The 25,802-nt window shown below is 42.9% G+C and overlaps 5 protein-coding genes across 8 annotated transcripts in view; 4 read left to right on the top strand and 1 right to left on the bottom strand.

Annotated features, from left to right (window-relative positions):
- Positions 1-2,288: 2,288 nt before the first annotated feature.
- LOC110851939 lies at positions 2,289-7,743 on the top strand. The gene is made up of 7 exons (XM_022099886.2): positions 2,289-2,586; positions 4,280-4,366; positions 4,604-4,963; positions 5,051-5,155; positions 5,581-6,260; positions 6,325-6,526; positions 6,597-7,743. Exons 2-7 carry the CDS (start codon positions 4,291-4,293, stop codon positions 6,815-6,817), a joined length of 1,644 nt encoding a protein of 547 aa, XP_021955578.1. The 5' UTR covers positions 2,289-2,586; positions 4,280-4,290; the 3' UTR covers positions 6,818-7,743.
- Positions 7,744-8,975: 1,232 nt separating this feature from the next.
- LOC110851936 (esterase FE4) lies at positions 8,976-12,876 on the top strand. Its single transcript, XM_022099881.2, has 9 exons — positions 8,976-9,628; positions 9,727-9,871; positions 9,951-10,249; positions 10,330-10,399; positions 10,784-11,121; positions 11,227-11,756; positions 11,867-11,984; positions 12,084-12,244; positions 12,321-12,876. Exons 1-9 carry the CDS (start codon positions 9,416-9,418, stop codon positions 12,343-12,345), a joined length of 1,899 nt encoding a protein of 632 aa, XP_021955573.1. The 5' UTR covers positions 8,976-9,415; the 3' UTR covers positions 12,346-12,876.
- Positions 12,877-14,082: 1,206 nt separating this feature from the next.
- LOC110852349 lies at positions 14,083-17,898 on the top strand. The gene is made up of 6 exons (XM_022100395.2): positions 14,083-14,692; positions 14,772-15,219; positions 15,353-16,435; positions 16,513-17,088; positions 17,159-17,508; positions 17,591-17,898. The coding sequence occupies exons 1-6, from the start codon at positions 14,156-14,158 to the stop codon at positions 17,777-17,779; spliced, it is 3,183 nt and encodes a 1,060-aa protein (XP_021956087.1). The 5' UTR covers positions 14,083-14,155; the 3' UTR covers positions 17,780-17,898.
- Positions 17,899-18,543: 645 nt separating this feature from the next.
- Positions 18,544-20,686, top strand: LOC110852799. The gene is made up of 11 exons (XM_022100920.2): positions 18,544-18,726; positions 18,810-18,838; positions 18,924-19,032; positions 19,096-19,135; positions 19,380-19,428; positions 19,545-19,626; positions 19,692-19,814; positions 19,894-19,949; positions 20,022-20,152; positions 20,329-20,453; positions 20,530-20,686. The coding sequence occupies exons 1-11, from the start codon at positions 18,623-18,625 to the stop codon at positions 20,552-20,554; spliced, it is 873 nt and encodes a 290-aa protein (XP_021956612.1). The 5' UTR covers positions 18,544-18,622; the 3' UTR covers positions 20,555-20,686.
- A 9-nt stretch (positions 20,687-20,695) lies between these two features.
- Positions 20,696-25,802, bottom strand: part of LOC110852798 (homeobox protein extradenticle) — a 47,299-nt gene continuing 42,192 nt past the window's right edge. For all 4 annotated transcript variants that reach the window (XM_035853394.1, XM_035853395.1, XM_035853396.1 and 1 more), the window contains exons 13-15: positions 25,683-25,730; positions 23,824-24,194; positions 20,696-23,442 (exon numbers count right to left, since the gene is read on the bottom strand). In XM_035853394.1, coding sequence (XP_035709287.1) covers positions 23,853-24,194; positions 25,683-25,730 — 390 coding nt within the window. In that variant the 3' untranslated portion in view covers positions 20,696-23,442; positions 23,824-23,852. The remainder of the gene's footprint in view (positions 23,443-23,823; positions 24,195-25,682; positions 25,731-25,802) is intronic.

The following is a 25,802-nucleotide window of genomic DNA, read 5'->3' as shown; positions in this document are numbered from 1 at the left end:
TGAGACCAGTCAACAGACCGGGTAGCCAGCAGTGATTATTTGCAAACACATCATTATTTTCTTGTCCATGATGTTCATTTCGACATGCAGCATTCTCAATCGGTTCATTTTATATGTTCATGTGTGTGTCGTTTCTTTCGTGACGATCAATTCTAAATTTACATCGAGAGTGAGAGATGTACGAACATAACTCACAAGTTTCTCTGCTTCAGGGTGATCTTGATTTTTGGCAGACGGATGATGTGTTTTGAAATGATCTCATCTTCATCCCATCAAATTTAATTTTGGGAAAGACGCTCCACCACCACCACGGCCAAACCAAGCCAGCCGGATTTATGGACTTCTTTCCCAATAACACTGCATGATGAGCAGTGATCACTACTCACCAATTTTATTGTTGCCAATTAGGGGTCTCATGACATCATCACCGCTCGTACAAATAATGGTAAGTATTTAATGTGGTGTTGTACTTTGAGTTGCACGGTTGACAGTAGTTTTGGGCGAAATCTAAGGTTATCGCAACTCCACAAATACTATCAAGTGATGGTCATGTTTATCAGTACTGATTCATCAGTGCACCATAGTATGCATAATGTGGTTTATTATTACCTGGGTACACACATATTAAAGATGAGAAGTTGAGGGTGGGAAGGATGAGGTTACTTAATTTCTCTCTAAACCTTGCCTTGGGTAATAAAGATTCCCTTTTACGGTCACTAAATGTCATCGACGCAAGTATGTACATTCACATGGAAAGCATTTCATTTGATTTTATCTATGCATTCCTTCAACCTGACGAATTTAAGAACAATTTAACTTAATATCTCGACACACGGAGCCATAGAAGACGTCATTTATTGGCCATTTCGCTCAAGTAAACAATTACATTTCAGATGTGCATAATTGTGACAAATGAGAAGACGCCCATGCAAAAGTGAGATGGTCTCCACGCACTTTAGAGAGAACAGGAACAACACGGCGCCCACCCACTCAATCCTGCTTGCCTCGCTCGTCTGCTAAACTATTGGTATCAGTTGCACTCCATGCATTGTGTGAGAGCTTGCACATAAATATTTTTGTGAGCGTGTGGGAGGAAGGGGGCACAGAGAGAGAGATGTATCGACGTGATTAGCAAAATCATTTCCGATCCTTAGATGCTCTAACCAGAGTCTGAGAGAGAGATTTATACATATTGACGATAAATATTTATTCGAACTGGCCCACTTTGCACACACGTGCGGGATTCGCGTGTACCCATTCATAGAAAATGAGAGTCAACAAATTAGCAAGCATAGCTTTTAACAAGTCCAACTTTTAAACTGTTTACACCTTAACAACACCATGAGATTCCAGCCAGAGTGATTTTTTAGGTTGGGGTCACACATTTGCTGGGGAATGTGACGGCATAAATTCTTGGGACGGAAGGTTAAGCAACCAGGTGCATAACGATGACTAGTTGAAATCGGATCTTGTCCAGCAGCGATGAGGTGGGTGTTATTAAATCATGCTTGTTCAAATTCATTGTCTTTCGAGGTTTGTATTTATACCTACAAAAGTTTGAATACAGCAATGCAAGCGATGTGATCATCAACTTGTTGAAGGTGAGACTGAGATTCTGGGTATGAATGAATCCCACGTACATATTTATTTGAGCAGTCAGTGCACTAGTCATACTGGAGGAGATCTTGTTAGCGTGAGCAATTTGATATTTTATGCCCTCTAGAGAAGAGAGAGAACATGACACTGGATGCCATTTCTTGACATCAAAGGATTCGCATTATGCAAGGTTTTATTCATCTCAACCGTCCGCAAATAAATGCGTCAAAAGCCAACGAGAGTCAGCAAAGGTTGGATGGAGATTGGATCTGCATTGTACAAATTCAACTATGTCGAATGGAAAACTTGTCCAAAACCTATTGATCGTCGTCCTTCACCGTTGATGATGCCAGACAAAAATTGGTTAGCACGATTGCTCCCGTGTTTACTGAGCACCTCTCTTCTTCTCACCTGCCACAACATCTTTATGAATTCGTAAATACTATGCATGGCGTTATCCTCGTACGACTTCCACGTCTTTGGAGTAGGACGCTTTACTACACAAGCAATGTCCACGTAGATTGGCCGACTATGAAACGCTCTTTCTTCGTATGATTATTATTACAGATATTGTTATTAAGCGAATAGATTGGAGACGAGCGGGTGGGAGTTTCTTGGAGCAAAAAAAGAGAAGTGTGGAGGACTGGGCCAAATCCAAATCCCACTCGTAATGCAAAACATCTCTCTGACTGCACAGATCTGTTGAGACTTCAGTTGCGAACTTGTCTGGCGACGGAGCACAAGTCAAGAAAATAGAAAACTTGTACCACTGCCACAAGGAGAGAGAGAGGACTCGTTAACCGTTGCACAGTTTGCAAAAGATCAAGTTTTGCCCAATAAATATCAACGGAACAACGTTCCTCGTCCCCTTCGTCGTCTTTGACCAGTTCTCCAAGCCATTCTTATAGCCAGGTGTGCATTATAGTGGGTGAGACTGCTGCTGTTGGTCCGTGGTGTCCAAAAAATAGCCCAACCTTGAAGAAGCAGAAGGTGAGTCTGCGTCACCGGTTGTTTACTCATTTATCTGGAGACCGTTGGTCGTTATTCTCCCACCCGTTGTGTATTTCCCATATTTCGAGGGCGAGAAATCCGAGTTTGAAGGAATTTCAAACAGATATTGTGTCCAGAGTGAGATACGCCGATTTTGGCGAGCAGTTGTTGGTGGCGGAAGGAAGGTGGTCATGTGGAAATGAAAGTAAAAGAGCAAATCCACTCCTTGTAGAGTGCACTCAAGGCAAGGCAACCACATAATAATTTGTGCATAATATGAATGGACCCATGCATGCGTATGTACAGGTGCATTCTTCCATCTGTCTCAAGATATCTGCAATTTTTATCAAATTCGTCCCTCTCGCTCGACGACATAATTTGTAGAATTGTATCTTCAATGAAATAGCTCCTGCAGTCCTCGCTACTTGGTGAAATGCAGTTGAAGATGTCTGCACGTGCAGTATTCTAGATCGCCACTGCTATTAACTATGTGCATGGGTTGGTTGGTTGGTTATCCAAATAGGGGTATTGGGGACATTTATTGCTATCCGTCATTTAACAGAGCTCCATCATTTCACTAATGATATGGATAGCAGAAACCTATGTTGTTAGGTTTTTTATGTGCGTGGAATTATATGCACACTCATACGTATCAACGTTAGCACAATTAATTGAAATAAATAAATAGATCACCAAAATTACATTTCTGTCGCTGATGGGGCTAACAACTTACAAGTCTCGTCTACAATTTAAGAGACAGTCAAAGCAGTAAATGACAGTAATCTGCATAAAATATGCTACGCTAGCAGCATTATGCACATCGCATCAAGTGTGTGGGATCAATTAATAAGCAGCACATCCATTTATCATCATCACGTCATTTTAGTGTCATTGGGCAAAAATCTGAATCCTTCCTCATTAGCAGACCAACAATCTGAGACCCTACTTGTAGCGTCCGAAGGAAAGTGGTGGCAGATCAACGCTTCACTTGCTGCCTGTCTACTCAAAAAGTGGATAGAAAAAGCCAGTCAGGAGGAGGAAAACTTATTAACTGATGTGATGTGGCGATTGCATTCGTCAAGAATTAATTTCATCCTCCTCCTACAAATATATCGCTCAATCTTCCCTGTTGTAAATTGCAATTAATGAACAGCTCGTGGTTTCACGAGCAGAATTACAGATAAATGCATAGCAATCATCTCATATTATGGTGTCCAATCAGGCATAGAATTAATTTTTGCTGTGTTTTCCCGAGTGACATTAGCTGGGATGGTGTACCACAATTTGCATTCAATGGAAAAATCGAGACTTGAATCTTGACCAACATTGTTCCATAATTGGCATTGGAAGTTGGACTCTACGAACACCTGTCCATAAGTGAAACCGATCCACACTTGGCACCAGCACCATGACCCAACTTCTTATTGCTTCCTTCCGAATTTGTGAAATGGTAGCAATGGTAGCTACAATATGTATGTAACTCCACGTTGAGCGGTGACCTGATTCCGATTCGCACTTCCGGAGGAGCACTCTGGATGCACTCCAAAGTAAACTTGTTGCTTGCTTGTAGTGAAACTGAGTCAGTTTCGGGTCTAAAAATAATCGGCCTCCTTATTTTTTTCATCGCAACCGAGATTTATATATTTGCTGAATGGATATCCTGAGCTAATCCGTGTGTGTGGTTTCCCAACAGCGTCCGAGAAGATGACGACCGTGAGTCGTGTTAGCCAAGTGAGCCACACCAACGTTGCTGGCACGGGAGAATGGGATCATCGACTAAGTAAGCCCCTGACATCGATAAATTAAATGTGTGTACAATTCCACTAGAAATTTCTCATCGTTCCTCCCTCATCACCGAGTCCAGAAAACCCAGGAAATTATGGGGTTATTTAATTGAATGGAATTACTGGAGGAGAGGATGAGAAAATGAGAATTATGGTGTTGTCGTCGTCGCAAAATTATTATTTAGCTGGCGATTCCTGAAAATAAATGTGATGTGTGACTTGCGCGTATGTAGATCGACTCCTGGAGGACCTTCAGGACACGGTGATCCCGTCCGACTCAAAATTGGGGAATGCGAACGAATATCGCGAATTTCGAATGACTCAGCGAACTCAGGTGAACGATGAGCCGGCCCAACAGGTGGACGAGAAGTGGGTGGAGATTGGAACGACGGGTGGAGGAACGCTCTCCATCCCTGGAAACACGAGCAATGGGTTTGGCAGTGGGCCGGGGACTACCAGATTCGGAGGGGAAAAGTCAGTCGCTTTCTCCGACGACTTTTCCAGGTCTAGCAACAGTCGTTTCGAGAGTTCCAGCTCCAGGAGGGATCCACAAATCGAGTTTTTGGCCCCTGCGAACTCCACAACTGTTCTCAGTAAGACCAAAAAGTCAATAAAACTTATTTCACGTTTCACATTTTTATTATAAATTTGCGTAATTTCATCGTTCTTTAAACTTTCAGGGTCAGGGCCGTCATCTCCGATCGGTTACAGCACGAGTTCCACGTCTCCAAAAGTGGAAAAGAAGGAATTTTATTCCAAGGCGTCCTACACCACGCTCATCAAGGGTGAGTTCACAATTACCGGTTGTAAGCGATATTATCTAATCACTTTTTATTGTGAGCCCACCCAAACAAAACCAGTATCCTCCCTTTTAAAACACTTCCGGTTAATATTCTGTTCATATCTCCATCCAGTTTTCTAGTCACCGGCAACATCAACATTGACAAATTGACAACATGCCAAATCTGCTTTTATGGTTTTATCTTTATGCGTGGGCAGAGGTTTAGCTCCTCGCACTGAGGACGAGCACCTGTAATGTGATCCAGCAAACGTAGAATTGAATTTACGGACACATGGTAGTACTAATTAACCAGCCAAAGTGTTTACTTTTAACTTACTAGTACTGACACAGCGGGGATGACATCACATTGACAATGATTGTGCTATTAAAAATGTTGAAAAACTGAGAGTTGTGTTGCTGAATCCACAGGAGGTCCAGAACTTGTCCCTGTCGATAGTCGAATGCTGGACGACTTTATTTCGTCCGACTACCGACCAACGCCAGCTCTCCAACAAGCAAGCAGTAGTTCCACTTCTGAAACCACGAAGCGTTCCTACATGTCAGAGTCGACAGGACGAAGGGTGCGGGACGAGCCGCCCTTGAGCCCACCAATGTACACCAGCACCCCAATCTCTAGAACGTCTCGCGAGACTCGTGAGTACAATCGGGAGCTCATCACGGACCGAAATCGGAGTGTGACTCCACCTCCTCGACCTTCAGAGGCGCTTAAAACGCCACCAATGATTCGTAAAATTCTCCAAAGCTCTCAACAGCAGCAACAACACGCCTCCTCCTCCTCCAGCTATCAGCAACACCAACATAGCAGCAGCAGCAACAGGACGACCACCACTTCCGCCTCCCGTCCTCCGCCCGTTGGAGGTGTCCCACTGCCAATAATTCAGCACCGTGACCGCATCCCAAACTATGACGAGACCCCCGATCGACCCGCTGCTCGTTACTACACGTCGTCCACAACCACAGAGCACAGAACGGACAGGGAATTGTCCCCCGTGCGGACCTTCCCATCCTCGCATCCTTCTCGCGGAGATGGAGAGCCTCCAAAGCGGTTGGACGAACTCTTGGCCACGTTTGGAGACCATTCATACTCGGTAACAACTCGCCACACCAACGTTAAATGAATATTTTTCTTAATGCTTATCCATTTTCTTTCAGGAGTCTTCCACAACAAGATACACTTCGGACGGGTCGGGGGCTCACAAGTCAATCCCGTACGGACCTGGGACTCATGGTGTGCAACCTCTCCGCTCCGTCCGGATTGACGACAATGTTCAACAGCGTCAGATTGACGAGGACTCGGAGTTGATTCACCGAAAAAGTGGGCGATCGGAGCTGGATGGGACACGCAACGTGGCAGGTAAAACACTTCGACGGCTCTCTTATACGCATACATATTGCAACTGCATTATCACCTGTTTTGTGGGCAGGTCCACCCGTGTTCTTCCCTCCCGGCCAGATATTCCAGAAGACGGAGGAGGAGGCTCTGATGACTACGCAGGAGGGGGGCAAAGGCAAGATGAAGGCCAAGAGGGAGTACAAGGCCAAGGAGAAGATGAAGTCCAAGCACTCTGAGAAGGGCGGTGGGGGTGCGGTCCCTGTTCCAGTCTGCTTACCCGTCTGCTGTGCCGCACCATGCGTCATCATGTAACCACCACCACCACTAATTAATTACTACTCACTCCTCGGCGGCCCCACCACCGCGTTTGCATAAGCACAGAGCTAGGGACCTGCATTTCCATTTTAATAATCGTTGGCCGTGTGTATCACACACACGCGGAGGTGGGAGACGTCGAGAGAATCGCCACATTTTAGTTCACACGCGTCTACTGGATATTATTATTACCTATGAATTACGATGTACTACCATAATTCACTAAATGAAATGATACTTATTATACATTTATTATTTTGACCCGTTGTTCATGTTCAGATTTTGTACCTAATCCTTCTCCCAATGCAATCATTAATTGTTGTCACCTCAATTGTCACGTGTTAATTGTTGTTGGCAATTTTGTATGTTCATTCAGCTACGCCATTATTGTGGTTCATTATCTTAGAGCCTGAAGCGCTTCGGATATTTTATTTCACACAAAATTCATATATATATTTTGAGTGGCGAGCATTTTGTAGTGAATGCTTTGATTACATGAACTGTTGTCGTTTCAATGTGCATAATTTTAAGTAGTTTGTTATATGTAAGGGAAAGATGTCAGAAAACATGGTGCATAGAAATCCCTCAAGCAAGGATTCGTTGAAAAGTTGGTGCAATTTTATTTAGCTACATAAATGTGAGAATGGTGTGCTAATCTATAGTCCATGCATACATAATTATATAACGAGTGAAATGGTGAGATCATACGTGTGAAAATATGGATTGTATTTAATGTGTAACTTTAGTTGGAATTATTTTACTAGACGGATGGAGACCATTATTAACGTTATCTAATTATAAGTTTATGTCTGACTGTGTCTGGTTGTTTGCGTCTGGAGTTTAAAGGAAAAAGAGAAATTATATGCATAACAAATTATTTAATTTACAAAAATCAACAAATAAAACTAAATTTAACAAAGCCATGCAGTGATTTATTGTCTCATGATTTCATTTCCAAATTAAACATACGTATCTTGATAAGCGATAGCTGTACTGTCGTTATACAAACTTTTAACAATCTGTAAAGCTGCATTAGTAAAACTGGGCGAGCAGGAGGAGGGACAATTAAGCAAGAGAACTGATTTGCATTATGGAGATAAATGGGAAGCGCAGGCTTCTCGTGAAGGGATGGAGGAACTAGTATTGAGCTATTACTGGATATTAAATGGCTCATAAAAAGGAAATCAACGTCTCAGAGGCAGACATTCCTCCTCATCTCTGCTCATTTGTTACCGTTCACATCCACAAACGCGGCGTCCCTCCTCCGCACGCGGTATCTGAAATCTAGGAATAATTGAATAGCATCTGGATAACATTGGAGATGCATCTTTTCAATTACGAGTAGATTTTGTCTGTGTGGTGATTAAAAGGTTCGTCCATTAGGAGAGACGTGATGATTCTGCCAGCGAAGCACACGCTAATTTGGCACACTCCCCAACAAGACCAATTCGCCAATTTAACACACGTCTGGTCCTGCCAATCTCTGCGATTCTGAGTGAAAATTCGTCCAGCCATCTCACTTGCGTTACCACGAGATGAACGTACGTACCAATGCAGCAAGTCAATTAATTGTACTTATTATGGACTCATGCATGCATGTGGACGATCTACTTATGCATATCTGCTGGACGAAATAAATGTAAACTCGTATTAAACGGACCAATGATGGGTTAATATAATTACGTTTAGAGGGAAATGTTGACCTGCCGAGTTGATGGATTTGGTCTCGTGCAAAATCCGTGCTCTATTTTAAATATTAATGGAATGGCTTGGTCGTTGTTGTTGCTGTATTTAGCAGACACACATAGTTGCGGAATGTTTATTTTTAGAGAATCACTGTTGGGTGATACTGCTGCCGAGAATTATAATAAAGTTTTAACTGGCAACGTGCAACTTTTTACTCGCTCTATGCAAGTTCTTGCCGAGATGAGCTTCGCAGCCCTAAGACTTTGTACATGCATGTACACAAATGTATGCATGTAAAGTTCCTCTGATCCGCCGAGCTGTTGTGGAGGCAGAAACATGCTTCCGAAAAATGTGTTCGCGTTTGAAACATCTCGAGTGGTTGAGATGGAGTGAACCATGTCGTTAATAGACCCACACGGCTGTAGTGATCGAGTTCATATGCATATCCCGCATGACCACGGAGGAGAAGGAGGAGGATATCTGACAAATTCCATTATCCAATCTGCCTCGCAACTTCTTATCCCCACAATCTTTACATGTTACAGTCACAATTTTGCCCTGGTGGTGGTGGGGAATGAAGATCAGTCAGTGTGGGTCCGTTTGTCGTGGGGTGTGTGCGTGTGTGAATGTTGTTATGTGTGTCAAAAAGACAGGATATTAAAAGGTCCAATTTAGCGGCAACTTTGCTAAATTCACTCAATTAAGAAGATTGTTGTTGGATTGAAGTTGTGCTCCGGTCGTGTCTTTGACTTGATCTCGAGCTGTTCATCCATGAAATGATGAGTTGACTCAGTAAGCCAAACTGTCGCTCCTCTGGTTATTTTCTGCCAATTTCTGAGTGTCAGGTTCACGTGCTCCTGAGTTGTTTTCAAGTTGCTGTCAAGTGTTCAAGTTAATAAGTCAGTGACCATGGGTTTGCTCAAGTTTGTTCTTGTGGGTGTCGCCATGTTGGTGGTCGTGGCGCAGGGGCAGGATCAGAGTGGGGACAATCGTCACTTTCTCCACACGCCGTATGGGACGGTGGTGGGGACAAAGGTACCATTGCACATCCACGACAGAAGACCACCCTCCACTTTCTACTCCTTCAAGGGGATCCAGTATGCAACTGCTGAGCGGTGGCAGGTGGGTAAATTCGTACTTTGCGCAAAATACACTCCCATCAAATATCCAGCAGCAAACTAACGGGTAACATTGGGTGCTTATCTGCATCGTAAATTCAGGAACCCACTCTGAAGGAGTTAGAAGGACCGGAAATTCAGGCAATCACGTCAGGATCTCTGTGTGCACAATGGTCACCTTCCGGTCACACGACGGTAGGGTCTGAGGCGTGCCTCTACCTCAACGTCTACACACCAACCGTCCCATGTAAGACATGAAATTATTTTCACCTTTTATTTTTCCCGTGTAAAAATTGTACAAATACTTCACACGTTGTTGTACATAGTTGTTGGCCGTGCGGGAGGTCAAGGAGTGGGAACAAGTCATTCTGCTAGTCAATTGCCCGTCATGGTATTCTTCCACCCCGGCGGTTACATGTATGGTTCTGGAGACATGGCTGGCCCCCTCAGACTCATGCGATCAAGAAAAGTCGTCCTCGTCACGGTAAACTACAGATTAGGCGTCTTTGGCTATCTCAGCACGGGCGACTCTGAAATTCCTGGAAATTTCGGAGGCCTTGACCAAATAGCGTCGCTCCAGTGGGTTAAAAAGTACATTGGATTGTTTGGAGGAAATGCCGACCGAGTAAGTCGTTTTCGTAATCACTGTGGCGCCAAATATTTATGTGTTAAGGATTATAGCTGATTTTTTTTATGAACATGTAGGTGACCATTTTCGGTAACTCAGCAGGAGCGGCTTCCGTGCATTTGCTAATGTTATCCCCACCAGCATTCGGTAATTGGCCAATCCACACTTTTTGCATGCACGAGAGAACTATTAATAATAAACAGGAAGCCGTGTCACACTCCTGAGCCAACCCTCAATCCCTTCCCTCCCATTTATAACCAAAGGAGAAGCTTTTGGCTGTTTGTTTTTCTATACAAGCATTTCTTCTCCCAAGTTTATACACGATGCCGTATTTTGTGCGTGTAGCAGCAACAGCAGGATTCCCATGATTCAATTATTAATGATTTCTGCGTGCCGGCTGTCACTGCTGGCCAAAAACCAACTAATAAACCATTTAGCAGCTCAGTAAGCAGGATTGTCAACTAGAAAATAATGACTTGCACACTTTTTTCTCTCTTTCTCGCTGCCATCCCTCCAACGACTTCAACTTAGGACTTTTCCACGGTGCTATCATACAATCGGGGAACGGGCTGTGCGACTGGGCCGTGGAGTCCAATCCTGCCGAATATGCGGAAGCCCTTGGGACTAAGTTGGAATGCACCGGAAGCTCCAACGATTTGGCAAAGTGTCTCAAAGACAAATCTGTGCAAGAGTTGATTCAGACGCAGCAAGAGATGCTCAAACTCTGGGCCTTCCCCATTCGAACGGCGCCCGTTGTCGATGGCGTGTGGCGTGGGGACGATGGCTTCCTTCCCGGAAAGCCCGAAGACCTCATGACTGCCGGCGCCTTTGCTCAAGTTCCCATCCTCACTGGTGTCGTACAGAATGAGGTATCCAGTTCTTAGCATTATCCTCATTTTTTTTACGTATTTGGTGGTGCCACAAAACTGGTGTTATTTATTCCTTACTTGTACATGTACATAACTTTCCTGCAGGGGCTCATGGGTTACACAGAGATTCACTTGTCCGTTGGGAATGAGCAGTTTACTAGCGCCGAGTACTTTGAGAATGAGCTCGTCCCCACCATCCTGACTGTCATGATGGATAACAACGAGGAGACGGAGGTCGTGACGAAGGCCGTACGCGGCCAGTATTTTCAGGACATCAACGTTGAGAACGAGACGAAGCTGGCCATTTCTGCCTTGGCTGATCTTATCGGGGATTTGACCGTTTACAGCTGTCATCGAAACTTTTTGGAAAAGCTGGTGGCCTCCAACACGACGGCCTACTCGTACCTTTTCACCCACAAAACGCCAAAGTCTCCCAGCGTGGTATCCAAGTCAATCGACATGTTGCGCAGAACTGCCGGAGTTCACCCGCCACTCTTTGACTATGGAGTTTCACACAGTGACGAGCTGCTCTATCTCTTTGAGCCATTTGAAAATACGCTGCATAAAATGGACGCGGAGGATCTCAGAGTCGCTGAGAAAATGGTCAACGTCTGGACATCGTTTGCGAGTTCGTGGTGTGTACATGAATAAAGGAATATTTAAGAAAGTAGCACTAGCGACTTTATATGTACCAGTATCACCAAGAGGTTAATTATTAGTGCTAATTGTGCGTGGCTATGCATAGGAACCCGTCCAATGGTCTTGGTCAGTCCAACAGAGCAGCCCCATGGCGGCCCATTCGTGAAGGCACCATCGACTTTTACACCATCCCCGAGAATAGGACGCAAGGGTTTCGCGAAGGGGTGAATCTCAATTTCTTTCTCTAATAGCCAAGTGGCATATTTCTTAACGATTTGATTCCTGGCCCAACTTGACCATTTTACATGGATGCGTGTGTACAGGAGTCCATCTTCTGGTTGAGAACGGTGCCCTACATGCAAGAGTTGGGGGCGAACATTTCTGAATTGGAATTGTTCAAAACCCTCTTCTGGATATTTTTGGGTCTTTTCGCTCTCTTCCTCCTCATCACCCTCATCCTGGCCATCGTTTTGTGGAGAAAAAGGTCACTCAAATTTATCAGCGTAACGTGCAAGTAACTTTTACTTGCATAATTTTACCATTTATTTATTTTTTTACAGGTCCAGTCAAGCAGTAAATCTATGATCCCGTAGAAAATAACGAAATAAATAAACGCAAATCTGCTCTGCTCGACTAATCAGATTCATGCGTAAATTCGCATGGGCTTCATGTTTGTGGTGGTGGAATAAAAGACATTCAGTTGTCACAAAAAATCAATGAGCTCAATCCCAATTCCCACAATTAAGTGCATACGTGGGATGTTGTTTGCATAAGCTTGGGTGCCTGATATTCGATCACTTTGTATAATCTTGCAAGTACTCCACAGTCTCCATTGCATAAATGCTAAATACGTACGTAGAAGTTATGCAACGTGATATGAAAAACATTTTACATAATTGTCAGTTATGTAAAAAGCCAAATCATAATTATTCTGTAAAACAGCATGCAAATAAATGGGGCATGATCTCCGATAAAATTCCGAAAGCACCATTCAATCCATTTTTCCAAGGTTTTTGTGAACTTGAGAAAACTTTATCTAATTTGCTCCGTATTTCCCTCTTAAAATGGATAAACTTATTCCTTGTAATAAAAATCATGCTAAACTGGCTTCTTCAATATTGTCGTTAGTTTGTAATTATTCTTTCCTCAAACTCCCAGACACCCGTTTCCTCTGCCACTGGAATGAAGATGTCTTGCTCTGATAACTCCTGAGAAAGTTGTAAAAACCAGGATGGGTAGTCGCCCGAAAGTCATATGCATACCCACTGAAAGACGGGGAATAACTACTCTATGGGCACTCGCAACTAACCTAACCTAACTTAACTCAACGATATGAGTAATATTTTACATGCATAATTGCCAATTATGTAAGAAATAGGTACATAATTACTTCGCATAGGATAGGTACCCATCACCTAATTATTAATCAATCCACACTGCACTGTAGCCAGTGACCATTTAGATTTAGAGATTGGCTCACATAATGTCGGAACCAAATGTCATCACTTATTTGCTAGTGTCCCAAAGTGTGGATGGGCTGTATTTGAATGTGTACATATCATATCATCGTAGGTTCCAAAGAAATGAAACATCAAATTACACTTTTCCACTCCATTTAGAGGTCATTTTTTATATTTCTAATATCAGAGTCCCATTGAATTATTCGGTTGCGTGTGACACTAATGAATAAGGTGTTGATGCTTCTGGTCCTTGGTCCCACGAGCCCACCAAAAAAGTTTCCTCGTGGAATCCCGACGATGTTAAGTGGTTTATACAATCCTCCTCGCATCGTGCGAATTATTAGCTTTGCAACCTCTCTGCTAAAGGAAGTAACAACATCGTCTGCAACTTATGCAATGCAGCATGATGTATTCATTATCATTGCGCCAATCTGCTGCCTACTTCAAAACTAGAAACCAGTCGCAGAAGTGGATCACTAATAAATTAAATAAATTGAATTACAGTGCGCTCAGCGTACCCACCAGTCACCACTGCGTGCAAGTATCATTTAACTAAGCACCCTTGGCACTCAGGGTTTCAGCTACTAGAGAACGCCTTCCTCAGAAAATTCAGAGTATTATTTGCTATGCGATACAAAGGTGATTACAGGTTGATGAGTGTGTTGCATTGTTCGAATTTTCTCACCTATGCGCCACTACGGATGGGATTATTATGGAAGGCTTGACGTTGACAAAGTCCAAACGTGGACTTTCCCATTGACGCTTTGATAACATTTCATATTTTTTCCATTATCTTTCCTGAATTTATGCTAATGGTGGCCTCGTTATATAAATTACGGGGTTACGACGGCTTTTAGATTCAGATTTAAACTGACGCTCGAACAGCACGATTTATTGCTTACTCTCGCTGTAATCGCTCCTGTGCATCTATAAGAATGACCTTGCCCGTGAATATTCTGACCCTTTCGGCCCCTTCGGCGGGTGAGTTGGACTCGTTGATCGAGTCGTACAAGGTCTACCTACGCGAGGAGGGGGGCAGGCTAAATTTGGCCGATGTGGCCTATTCCGCCTCCCGCTCGTCTGCTCACCTTCACCCCCACCGACTGGCCGTTGTGGGAAAATCCTGTCTGGATGTGGCCAATAATTTGGAGAAACTTCGTTTCGAACGGGACGTGGTGGTCAAGGATGGCAACGTTCCAAAAATATGCTTTCTCTTCAGTGGGAACGGGAGCTCCTTCCACCGGATGGGCCAAACCCTGTACGAGACCATGCCCCACTACAAGCGAGAGTTGGAAAAGAGTGCAGATATCATGCGACGGGAATGCCCTGAGCTGTCCTTCCACGACGCTTTATTCGGCGAGGATGAGTCACTGATGGAGAATCCCGTGTACGACGCTCTCACTCACGAGGTCACCAACTACATCGTCAGCAATCTGTGGACTCACTGGGGGATCAAGCCCGACTGCGTCCTGGTAGGTTACCCGTTAGGATAAGAGTAGGCCGTAGTTATTTATGTAAAGATTATCTTGTATTGAAATGCAATGTGTGCAGGGGCACAGCTTAGGAGAGTACGCTGCAGCTCCGGCCTGCGGGATTCACAGTCCGGAGGACACACTGAAAATTTGCTTCAGTATGTTTGAGGCTGGTGGATTATGGCCTCCCGGAAGAATGGCGGTGGTTATGGCTGATGAGAAAACACTCGAGAATTTGATAGCTCAATGTCAAGCTCTGACCAAGGCAACCCCTGGCTCCTGGATTTCCCTGGCAGGGACGAACTCACAGGTTCAACACGTCGTAGCCGGTGCACCCTCCACGATTGCCAACTTCCTCGACCTGTGCAAAAATAATGCGGTAAAGGCGGTTCAACTCCCGTTGCGTGTAGCGTACCATTCCCAGGGCGTGGACCCTATGGTGGAAACGGTCAGAGCCTCGTCTGACACACTCACCTACAATCCACCCAACTGCGCCTACATTTCCTGTCTCACGGGAAAAGTTGTAGGTAATCAACAACTACACTATTTCATAGTTGATAAAATATATTTCATAGTTGTATCTATGCAATTAGATGGTAATAATTGTAGTAATGACAAGTGGGAGTATTTCTCGATTAAGTAGTGAATGTGGTTTTGCAGATAAAATTGAGAAGGGCTACTGGCCCAGACATATCCGCGAACCTTTCCAGTTTTCGGAAGCATGTCGAACTGCGTATGATGATTGTGGGGCTCGTGTATTTCTCGAGATGGGAGGTCAACCCATCATCTCCGCACTCGTGATGCAGAACGCGGACGAGCTTGCCTGGAAAGAACCCATCAACTGCCTGCAATCCATGCGGAAAGGGAAAGACGATCTGGAAGTCATGCTAGACTCACTCGCCAAACTCTACGTCATGGGTTATCCGGTGAACTGGACCAACTTTTACCAGGACTTTGACGTCCACCAAGTGTCCATCCCCGGAGGAGTAGTGGCAAACGGCCATCATGTCGTGCTAGCTCCCCTTCCCGAGAATGAGATGACGGAGGAGGCATTCTGGACATCACTGAACCAAGCTGGATGTCAGGAGTCGAGATGTGACGTCATTCTCCGCTACGTTTTCCAAGTGATGAGACGAGTGCTCAAGTCAGACGAGTTTGACCTTGACCCTTCGCAGGAGTTCCGTGCTTCTGGGATCGACTCCCTCCTCGCCATTCAGATGAAGACACATTTGCAGAAGGTGCTGGGGTCCCAAGTGGTCTTTGGGTTCAACGATCTCATCGAATGCTACACTCCGCAACAACTGGCTCAAAAGTTGCACCAATTGATTTACACCGTTGCGAACAAGAATGAAGAGAAGGAGGAGGTGAAGAGGCTCGTGCGGGCCGATTCCGTCCTCTGGGATCACATCAAACCCTCGCCCACCAGTCAACCTGTCCCCCTCGACCAAATCAAATCCGTCCTGGTGACTGGAGCCACTGGGAATTTGGCCCCACATCTCGTCGCTGAGTTGGCCAAGCGGCCTCAAATTGAGAAAATCTACTGCTTGGTGCGTGAAGGGCGTGACACGTCGGCGCAAGAGAGGTTGGAGAAACACCTCAAGGCTGAGGGGATTTGGGATAAGATTCCCACTACTTGCCAAGTAATTGCAGTGAAGGGCAACATTGTGGACGAGTTCTTGGGAATGGAGAAGGGCGAGTACGAAAAATTGGCAGATCAAGTGAATGCTGTCATCAACTGCGCGGGTACGTCAACATTTCTTGAGAACAAATGTATTATTTTGACTATCAGGTAAATGTTAAGCATCCTTTTTCTACTGCAGTTACGAGCAATCATTTGGCCACTTACAAAGAGGAAGACCTGAAGTATGGAGGGGTCCGGGCCGTGAACGTTATTGGGGTGCAGCGAGTCTTGGAATTTTGTGCATTAAAGAGGACAAAGTGGGTCTTCCATGCCTCCACCTTCCTCGCCCTGTGGGGCAAGAAGGATTACCACTACTACCGGATGCCTGAGGAGTGGCCCATCGAATTTGTCAATGACCTCGATAAATTTCCCAACTTTGGCTACTCAATTTCGAAAATCATCGCGGATCAACTTGTCCACCAAGCGACCCAACGTGGCATCCCCTGCAAGGCCTTCCGCTTCGTCAAGATCGGGGGTGAAACGGAAACTGGGCGACAGAAGGTGATGCAGAACCACTTTTTCCTTAAATTCCTCCACTACATCGTGGGAGGTGTCATGCCAAGCATAGACGTGCCCCTCCAGATAATGCCAGTCGATACGTGTGCCCAAATCTCACTCCGAGTCTTCTTTGACGAGAGAGCGTGCCCCTCTGACATTTACAACGTCATCACTCCCTATGCTGTGAATGAGCTCGATTTGGTCAACATGGTGGAAGGTTAGCAAATTGCGACTAATAGTTCATATAAATCTAAATACATGCTCATTTGTGATAAAATTAATTGCAGAGTTTGGACCCCAACTCAAAATCCTGTCGCAATTGAGTCGTATCGTGGAGAAATTTGGGGAGGATGGGGCGCGGCAAAAATGGTTGGAAATGTCCGCTTCTGGTCCTTTGGCGAGGGTCGTCAAGGAGTTGGACACGACGCTGGGGGAAAACTGGTGGGAAAACCCGTCCTCCGCTTTCAAGAATGAGAACGTGATGGAGTTTATACGCTCACAATTCGGTGGGGAGATGAGGGTGGTTCCCTACGAGGAATATGTCAAATGCCTCGTCGCACACGGAGAGGACTCGCTCATTTACCACTGGATTGACTTTTATACCAGCGAGGATTCAGTCTTCAACCTTGCGGACAAGGTGTGTAACACATGAGATTCTTGTAATTAATGGACTACTAATAATAGTGCGACGCTTAAAAATTTACTAAAATTTGAATTAGGGGGAAATGCCCCTCCAGCCGAGTTGGAACAAGAACCAGACATACTTTATGCGTTGGGGAAAGATTGAGATGCTGTACCCCAACCTGCGCGACATGATTGAACACCCCTGGGAAACCTTGAGACGAGACATTCACTACACTATTGACAACGCCAAGGACATTTTCAGAAACCGATACCACAAACAGTAGGGGAAGCAGTAAATTGTTAACTTTATGCTACTAACATATCATGTAAAAGTAAATAATAAATATGTACATGAAAGTAAATACTTCTTGGAACTCCTCATGACACACGAGGATGCAAATTACATACTTGGCTCAACTTTATAGTCTGTAAATCATCAAAATCTTGAATGACATTTTTTGTAAGCATAACAAAAAAAAGAGAATAATATTTAATACGTATTTGACATGCACACAAACAAAAATGAGTCAATTTGCTAGCCTGGTCTGGGTGACATTTGTGGGCAGTAAATAAATTTTAGTCGTTTTTTTATGTGTCGCATAATAATAATACTTCACTGACAATAATTGAACCCGTCCACCTTCCCCCAACACTGAATACCAACTTTTTATATCATTTGCATATTACGAGTTACATATATTACGAGTTATGATCTTAAATAGATAATCTGTCAGTACCGGTTGACATCACCATAATCTTCGCTCCCCAGTCCGCTCGCTCGCTTTTTATGCATTTCTTTAGCATGAAAGTACGCAAATTAAAAATTAATTCAGCATCAACTTGCTAATTATTGTTGTTCTGGTGCTGGTCCTGCGTGTGCATGTGAATCATGGTTACGATGATGAGATGAGGTAATGATGAGCCACACAGTCTCAAAATGCGCATATGTATTCGTCCCACTGCAGCTTTGACGGCGTTTGACGAGGTACTTTTGTCGTCGTCTCACCTCCAAACACTCGTCCACGAAAGAATAAAACCACTTCCAGAGCAGTCTTGGGCAGTCAGTCGCATAAAATCACTTCAATTCGGAGCGTGGCTTCTTCATCTTCACCACTGAATAGTTCAGCATGATGAGCAAGTTGGCAATTTTGGTGGTTGTGACCACCTTGGCACTCGTTGCCCATTCTGCACCCGTCTCAAAGGCGAAACTCAGATTCAAGGTGTCCGGAAGGTGAGACTAATTCACACACATATATTTTGTGACACAAATTTAGCAAAAGTGACCTTCGTGACACTTATTCTTGTTTATTTTAGAAATTTCCCCGACAAGGACACTGGATTTGGTACTTGAAAATATTTACAATTAATCATAATCATTCAAGCGAAAGTGGATAAGCAATAATATCACATGCACATATGTGATTTTAGGAACAACGGACGGCTACTTTGAGCTGTACGTGAGTACGGATGGAGGCCGATCCAAAACCAAGTTGACGAGGAGTGACACAATTTCCGACCAAGAAAATCCAGACTGGGGGTAACATTGCAAAATCATGCCGATCCAAATTGAAACTCTAATTAAAATTAAAAATATTTCCAGCAATATATTCGAATTTGACTTTGACCGCAGCAAGAATCAGGTAAGAATATTTTTGCAAAATTCTGCATATAAATTAGCATTAATATGCGTCTAAAAAGTTAGTGGCATACATACATATATTTATTCACGTAATTTGTGGCAATAATCTTGAAAGTGCAAACTGCCTCGAAAAGCAGACAAGGGTAGAATATGAATCTGCGCTTTATATCAAAGTCAAAGTTGTATCTGGGCAGATTTGCTGAACTGATTAACATAATAATTAACGTGTCGTTGTTACCTTCCAGTGGCTTCAATTTAAAGTTTATGACGAAGACAACTTGCGCGAGGATGACAGTAAGTCACGAATCCGGTTTTCCTTACAAAACTTACATAATTCTCAACATTAAAAAAGACAATGATGATGATGCTGCGATGGTGGTTTCATGTGTGCATGTTTCATGTGTATATAGCTGTGGGTCGTGTGTGGATCAACGTTGCAGATTACGTTGATAAGGGACAGATCACATATGCCAGACTGGATAAAGAGAAAGGGTGAGATTTGCTAATTCTCCCCATTGCACAACCCTTGTGCTAAAAATAGATGTTTGCTTCTACAGGTATCTCATCATTCAATCTGCTGACAAACCTGCCCCCGTCGATGCCAACACCCCTCTGGGTCAACTTCCCTTCCCAGTTGGGGCTAAGGACTCGGACACGTTGAGATTCAAAGTTTCTGCGAGGTATGTATGCGCATTTATCAATTTATGTGAACTTATCCCTCAACGGTCAATGCATTAATATTGACGACGTTTTTTGTAGCGGTCTCCCAACCAAAGATGACGTCGGATTCATTCCTGGCAATAGCGATCCTTACGGTATGTTTTGCCCCTCGTTTTCGCAGTAGACCAAGTCACTACAGTGATGGATTTCTTGTTACATTCCTGCAGTCATTATCACCGCCACTGACGGCATTTCCGGGAAGGAGAGAGATGTCGGAAGATCAACGACCGTGTCCAGTACGAGCAATCCCAACTGGGGAGACGTGTTCCAATTCCAATGGGACCGCAAGAAAGATCAGGTAAAACTAACCTCTTCATTACGACTGCATAGTTGATGGCACAACAAAAACCTTGAGAGAAAATTGCGCAATGCACATGCAAAAATTATTTGGCAATGCAATTTTCGTATTTTTTTCTCATTTGTACATCCATAATGTCCGTAAATAATAATTCTCCCAATTTTCGTATGCTACAGAGACTACATTTCAAGATATATGATGACGATACGCTTCGGGAAGATGACAAGTTGGGCAGTGCCTGGATTGAGGTCAACGACTTTGTAGCCAAGGGCTCCTACACTCTCGTCCTTCCCAAGAAAGGGTAAACACAGTGTAAATATAATTCCAATGATCGATTGGCGTTTCTGACCGTTTCGCTTCGTTCCTTTCCACTCTAGAACCCTCACCTTGACGAAGGCCTAAAACTCACAAATTAAGTACTTGTACTCCTCGTAAGCATGTAACTGTATCACAAATAAATTTACCATTATCGCCCAGGCAGAGAGGAGAGTGAACAATAATAAAGAACGAAACTTATGAAACAAATTTCCCGAGCACAGTGTGTGTATCTTGAAATGTGTAATTTATTGAATAATTAATAATTAATGAATACTCAGTCATGAATATTGACGAACGGGACAAAAGAGCCTTTTCACTTATTTTACTCACTTATTATCTCTTCGCCCATATAACTTATACATAATAAATGATCATTCTTCTCTTCATCGTTTGTCATTCACATTTAAAATGATCATCTTCATAATTTAATGCAGGCGAATATTTAATTAAATCAGGTTCATTTCACTTAATTATAATAATTCCTTTACATACGTAATTTAACTATATGCAAATATTTCGAAATAAAAACGCTCCCTGTTGTAAATAGCTGTACTAAATTAGTAGTGAATAATTCTTACTTAATTATCTAATTACGATTAATATATGTAGATACCTCGTCTTTTACGCTATATTTCTACTTGTGTACTTATGCTTCATAGTAATATATACAAATTGGTGGCCTTACGTGTACCATACATATCGTCGTCGCCTACTATTTCATCATTAATTATTATTCTCACTTCATACATGCACACAATAAAGACGATAACAACGATATAAATATATCAACCAATCAAAGTACGTACGTATTTATCGTTAAATGACCAATAACATTATGCAATATGTAACAAAAACCTGCCTACACACAGAAGAATATATCTTGCATATTCTTGGCTTATTCTTTGTCATAATAATTAAAATATTGCCGTGTAAAAAATGATAAATCTTTTTTTTCCATCCCTGCACATCCATCTCTTCTCGGGCTAGAAAAATGAACTACAGTTTGAGAGCTCGACAACAAAAGTTATACCGATTCAGGTAATTTTTTGCTTTCCTGTATAAAAAAAGTTTGCTTGAAACAGAACAGCAACAACAACGACATGAATAAATCCTACAATTTGTACACATTGAGTGAGTTGAACGGAAAAGTCGACGACGACTCCATTAACTAAACTGCTGTGTTGACTAAAAAAAGGTGTATATTTTAAATAACGGATGAGTTCAAGGCAAGGCTTTTTTTGTTTGGCAACAACAATTGAATTTTCAAAGTAAGCACTAACTATGTGTGAAAGAGAAAGCGCCGATTTTTCACAAATTTCACCAATTAAAAATAAAATATAAAAATGATATCATTTAAAAAGATAAGCCTATAATGCAATTTATGTATCACTACGCCGATAATGCCATGATTTCCTAACCAAGTACATAAAATTAGTAATTAATTGGTCCAGAAATGAACTGAGAGAAAAATTGCGTGTAGTAAATATTTAGGCAACTTATAATATAATCTGTTGTGGAGGTTGTTTTAGCAGTCGTCACCGCGTCGACGTGGTATCGACGACGGAGAGGCCTCTACAAAAACCACACCAGATTTTACTAAAGATGAACAGTACAATAATTTAAAAACGTTATGAAAATTTCAACTTTTTTGTTTAACAGTGATTATTCCTAAATTAGTGTTAGAATTACGTAGCATTACTCTTATTAGGTAGCATAGTGAGTAAGGGATTAAATAGAGTGAGTGTTTATAAGATTAGTTTGTAATTGTAGTTTGTTAGTTGTGTAGCAAGTTTGGTGTGGTTATCGTGGAGAGAGTTTTCTGCAGTAGAGCAAGATAAGATTAGAAATGGATGTGTTTTGAATCGTATACTTCGTTCTCAATGGAAGGTGATTGATTGCATGGAGTTCCAAAACCACGCACGTTTGTTACGCTTATATAATATCCACAGTGTAATGGTTACGTAAAGCTAGCGGTTGTCGCCTTATGCATACACTAATTTTCAGGAGTAGTAGATCTACCCGCTATTAGAATTATATTATTTGTAATTTTGTCTGTTGTGGGAAAGTGACGAAGATTATCAATATGTTCGATTCCGTTTTTTAGTGTAATAGTATACTTCTGCTCACATTGTGTTTTCATTGGTTGCTTTTGTGATCAAACAAAAAACTTGACAAATGCGAAACAGAAGAGGAGTTTTAATTCTCAAATTTAAAATTTGTAGAAATCGTAAAAATTTTCTGGTGGATTTTTTTGTAATAATTTCTCCAGAAAGGAAACAAGCAGTGGGGTTAATAAGTAAATGAATCATTGCAAAGGTCGTGGTTACGCTTATTGAATGTGGAACGAAAAATTACGGTGACGATTTCTAATTATCTAATAGAGTGGCTTCACTGTACATACGTACTCTGCTTGCGTGTAATCGTGTGGATACTCTACATCTTCATCCTACTTACTTATCTACGGTGTAGCAGCAGGATAGCAGCACTGTGTATCATAGTAGTTTACGCAGTTAATTTTAGTAGACGCTAGTAGATTATTTTTAAAAAACATAAGAACAACAAGTAGCAACATTGTGTGTGTATGTGTTGAGGACTTAAAACTATGTAGATAACCGAACTCTTAACTGCAGTAGCAGATATACATACGTATTAAATATACAAACAATTTCAATAGAGACAGTTTTTGTAATGATAGTAAAATAATTCTTAATATTAAATATTAAACACAATGTCTCTTTTTGCCTATTTGTAGAGTAAATTACACGTAGATTACATATATAACCATACATATAGTCAATACGAGGGTTGAGCTTTTGTTTTCATTTTCCGGCGGATCGACATCGGCGATGAATGAACATCAACAGCAGCAGCAGCAGTTACGTTTAGTGTCGTCGTGTGTAGTAGTAGGGAACTTTTTTCTTGAGGCTAAAATGTCTTGGCTAGTTTCAACATTCGTCCGAGAACTCATCGTCCTGAAATTGACAAAATTCACATTAAAAACTGCCAACAGCGCGTTGATAAGCAATCGGGGGATTTTGGTGGGACAATTTAACAATCGTATGCATAATAGTAAGTATGCATGCTCTTTTTGCACTTTGTTCAATCCACACGAGAACAACATTGGCACACACACATTTAGGACACGGCAGCAGCCCAAATGTACATATACAAATATACATATGCACATGTACAGCAGCGCTCCAACGCGCTGATACTTGAGTGTTATCATTAGCGCAGTATTAAGATGGGGTGAGTGGATGAGTGAGGACAAGAAGTAGAACAGAGTTAACTCAAAAATTAGTTGGTAAAATAAATTCACAGGTTCAAATGATAAAGATATGATTTAAACGAACCGAGAATTAACAGAAATAGGAAAGGACTCTCATAGTTTGCGTCGTTTGATGGCAGAGGAGGAGGATGGCGAGGTCGTCGTCGTTCCGCCCCCACCGTTGAGAACAGCAGTACTGGTTTGTGAGCAAGCAACCTCATCATCCTCGTCATCTTCGTCATCATGGTCGTCGCTGAGAAGGTCGTCGTCGTCATCCAAGTCTTCCTCGGCCTCTTCCGCGGCCGTGTCCTCCATGATCCTGGGAGGGTTGAGCTGGAGTGGGGGGAAATCAGGAATCTGTTCCCGAGGCGGCACTTGCCAGTGGGAGGAGGAGGAGTTGGGTTTCTCAGAGGACGTTGAGGCTCCTGGTGACTTAAGCCCCATCAATGGCCCACCCTATTCATCCCCCAAGGAGCGATTAAAAGGATAACCAAAAGCGGAAATAACAAAGAAAGAGAGGAAGGCAATGCGAAATCCGATGCGTATGCAGCTGCACAGTGAAATGAAAGAGAGGAGGTAGGCTGAGATATTATAGAATCAGAAAAGCACAGTAAATACGAGACATGAAATGGTATGTATCTAGGTATGTAGATACATATATAAAAGATAGAGAAAGAGAGAGGTCATCTGTATAGTCAGACATTGAAGACGCTGCTGTGCTTGGATCGGTGGGGGTTCCATTTATTTTCAAGTCAAATATTCAAAATAATTCCGTCAAAGTCAAAACTGATTCCGGAACGGTGCATCCCACAGTTTTACTGTCCCGGTCAGCGGCAGCATATTCTGCTTACGATTAGTGACTCGCCAGCACCATGAAAAAATTGATTTTGCTCAATTTGTCACATTCTCATTCGCTCCAACGAAAAGCAAGTGGCCCTTCGGAGTGGAATCAGAAGGGAAACTGGCGAGGCTGGTGAGCGGAAGAGGTAGCCAGACATGGAGGGTTATATGTGCATATGTGTAAAAGGTTAGGTCTAAGTATGTAGAAGAAGGTGCGGTATCGGCAGCAGCTATTTCCATGTGATGTGCACTACAGAATGAGCATGACATGACATGGTCTGGGCAAAAGGGTTGATGGTTTTGTTTTCTCGAGGGGAGTTGAAGTTGAATATGAAGACGTTTGCTTGTTGGACTGAAGAAGAAGAAGACGCCGACCGCCCGTGGAACGGACTTTGGGAAATCGCCAACTCAAAAACACTTTTATCCTCGCATTTCTTCCCTGTGCAGATACTTATGTGCCCCACGCGGTTGGATTTCCAGACTGGCGAGTTTTTTAAAAAAAGCTCAAGAGAAAAAACATTAAAGAAAAGCAGAAATCTCTCTTTTTCTCTACACTTTGCATTTCTGGGGTATTTCCGCTCTCTTCTGGCCATTCTTATTGGAAATGTGTTGGTAGTACAATGGGCAGAGAGAGAGTCGTGTGTGGTGGGAAAGACGCAAATGGGTTGTGGGAGTAAATGTGCTTTCACTTTACAATTTTATGTAAGCAAACAGGGCATGAGATTTATGTGCTTTGCTCCGTCAACTGTCAACATCAACATCGATTTAGAGTTCAAATAAAACGTGACTCTCCTCCTGACGTATCCTTCCTTCCTTCACCCTCAACAACCCCACAGCCAAACACAATGTCCTGGCAGAAGGAACAAGAACAAGAAGCGGTAGCAGAGAGCTATGCACATAGATACACACATAGTCTGCGATATATGCACACATAGTCGCACATCTTCATGTCCACAATGTGTCCAAAAGTGACTAACTTCTCGTGCCAACTTTTTTGGAGAGATTCGGCTCGCATTGTATTACTGTTTATGCATATTGTTTGTGGAATATGGTGCGGGACAAAAAAAGGCTGGAAAAATAGGTTGGATTTTCACTCACACTCACCGGATGCATACTGCTATCGTAGCCCATGGAACCGTCTCCGTAGCCTCCCTGTGCAAACACATTATTCATTACAATTTGCAAATTTGTTTCAGCATGTCAACCTAATGTGCCAATGTGAAC

The sequence above is a fragment of the Folsomia candida genome, unplaced genomic scaffold (assembly GCF_002217175.1).
Source record: "Folsomia candida strain VU population unplaced genomic scaffold, ASM221717v1 Fcan01_Sc007, whole genome shotgun sequence".
NCBI classification, from domain to species: domain Eukaryota; kingdom Metazoa; phylum Arthropoda; class Collembola; order Entomobryomorpha; family Isotomidae; genus Folsomia; species Folsomia candida.
Note: the sequence above shows the minus strand (reverse complement) of the source record. Positions and strands in the feature narration are given on the sequence as shown.

Excerpts from the sequence above, each read along its gene's own strand:
- LOC110852349 (XM_022100395.2), top strand. The coding sequence starts at position 14,156 with ATGACCTTGCCCGTGAATATTCTGACCCTTTCGGCCCCTTCGGCGGGT. Across the intron at positions 15,220-15,352 it reads TCTCACGGGAAAAGTTGTAG|ATAAAATTGAGAAGGGCTAC; the intron begins GTAATCAACAAC and ends GTGGTTTTGCAG. Across the intron at positions 17,089-17,158 it reads TTTGGTCAACATGGTGGAAG|AGTTTGGACCCCAACTCAAA; the intron begins GTTAGCAAATTG and ends AATTAATTGCAG.
- LOC110851939 (XM_022099886.2), top strand. The coding sequence starts at position 4,291 with ATGACGACCGTGAGTCGTGTTAGCCAAGTGAGCCACACCAACGTTGCT. Across the intron at positions 4,367-4,603 it reads AGAATGGGATCATCGACTAA|ATCGACTCCTGGAGGACCTT; the intron begins GTAAGCCCCTGA and ends GCGCGTATGTAG. Across the intron at positions 6,261-6,324 it reads TTGGAGACCATTCATACTCG|GAGTCTTCCACAACAAGATA; the intron begins GTAACAACTCGC and ends ATTTTCTTTCAG.
- LOC110852799 (XM_022100920.2), top strand. The coding sequence starts at position 18,623 with ATGATGAGCAAGTTGGCAATTTTGGTGGTTGTGACCACCTTGGCACTC. Across the intron at positions 19,136-19,379 it reads TTGACCGCAGCAAGAATCAG|TGGCTTCAATTTAAAGTTTA; the intron begins GTAAGAATATTT and ends GTTACCTTCCAG. Across the intron at positions 20,454-20,529 it reads CTCGTCCTTCCCAAGAAAGG|AACCCTCACCTTGACGAAGG; the intron begins GTAAACACAGTG and ends TTTCCACTCTAG.
- LOC110851936 (XM_022099881.2), top strand. The coding sequence starts at position 9,416 with ATGGGTTTGCTCAAGTTTGTTCTTGTGGGTGTCGCCATGTTGGTGGTC. Across the intron at positions 10,250-10,329 it reads TTGGAGGAAATGCCGACCGA|GTGACCATTTTCGGTAACTC; the intron begins GTAAGTCGTTTT and ends ATGAACATGTAG. Across the intron at positions 11,757-11,866 it reads ACATCGTTTGCGAGTTCGTG|GAACCCGTCCAATGGTCTTG; the intron begins GTGTGTACATGA and ends GGCTATGCATAG.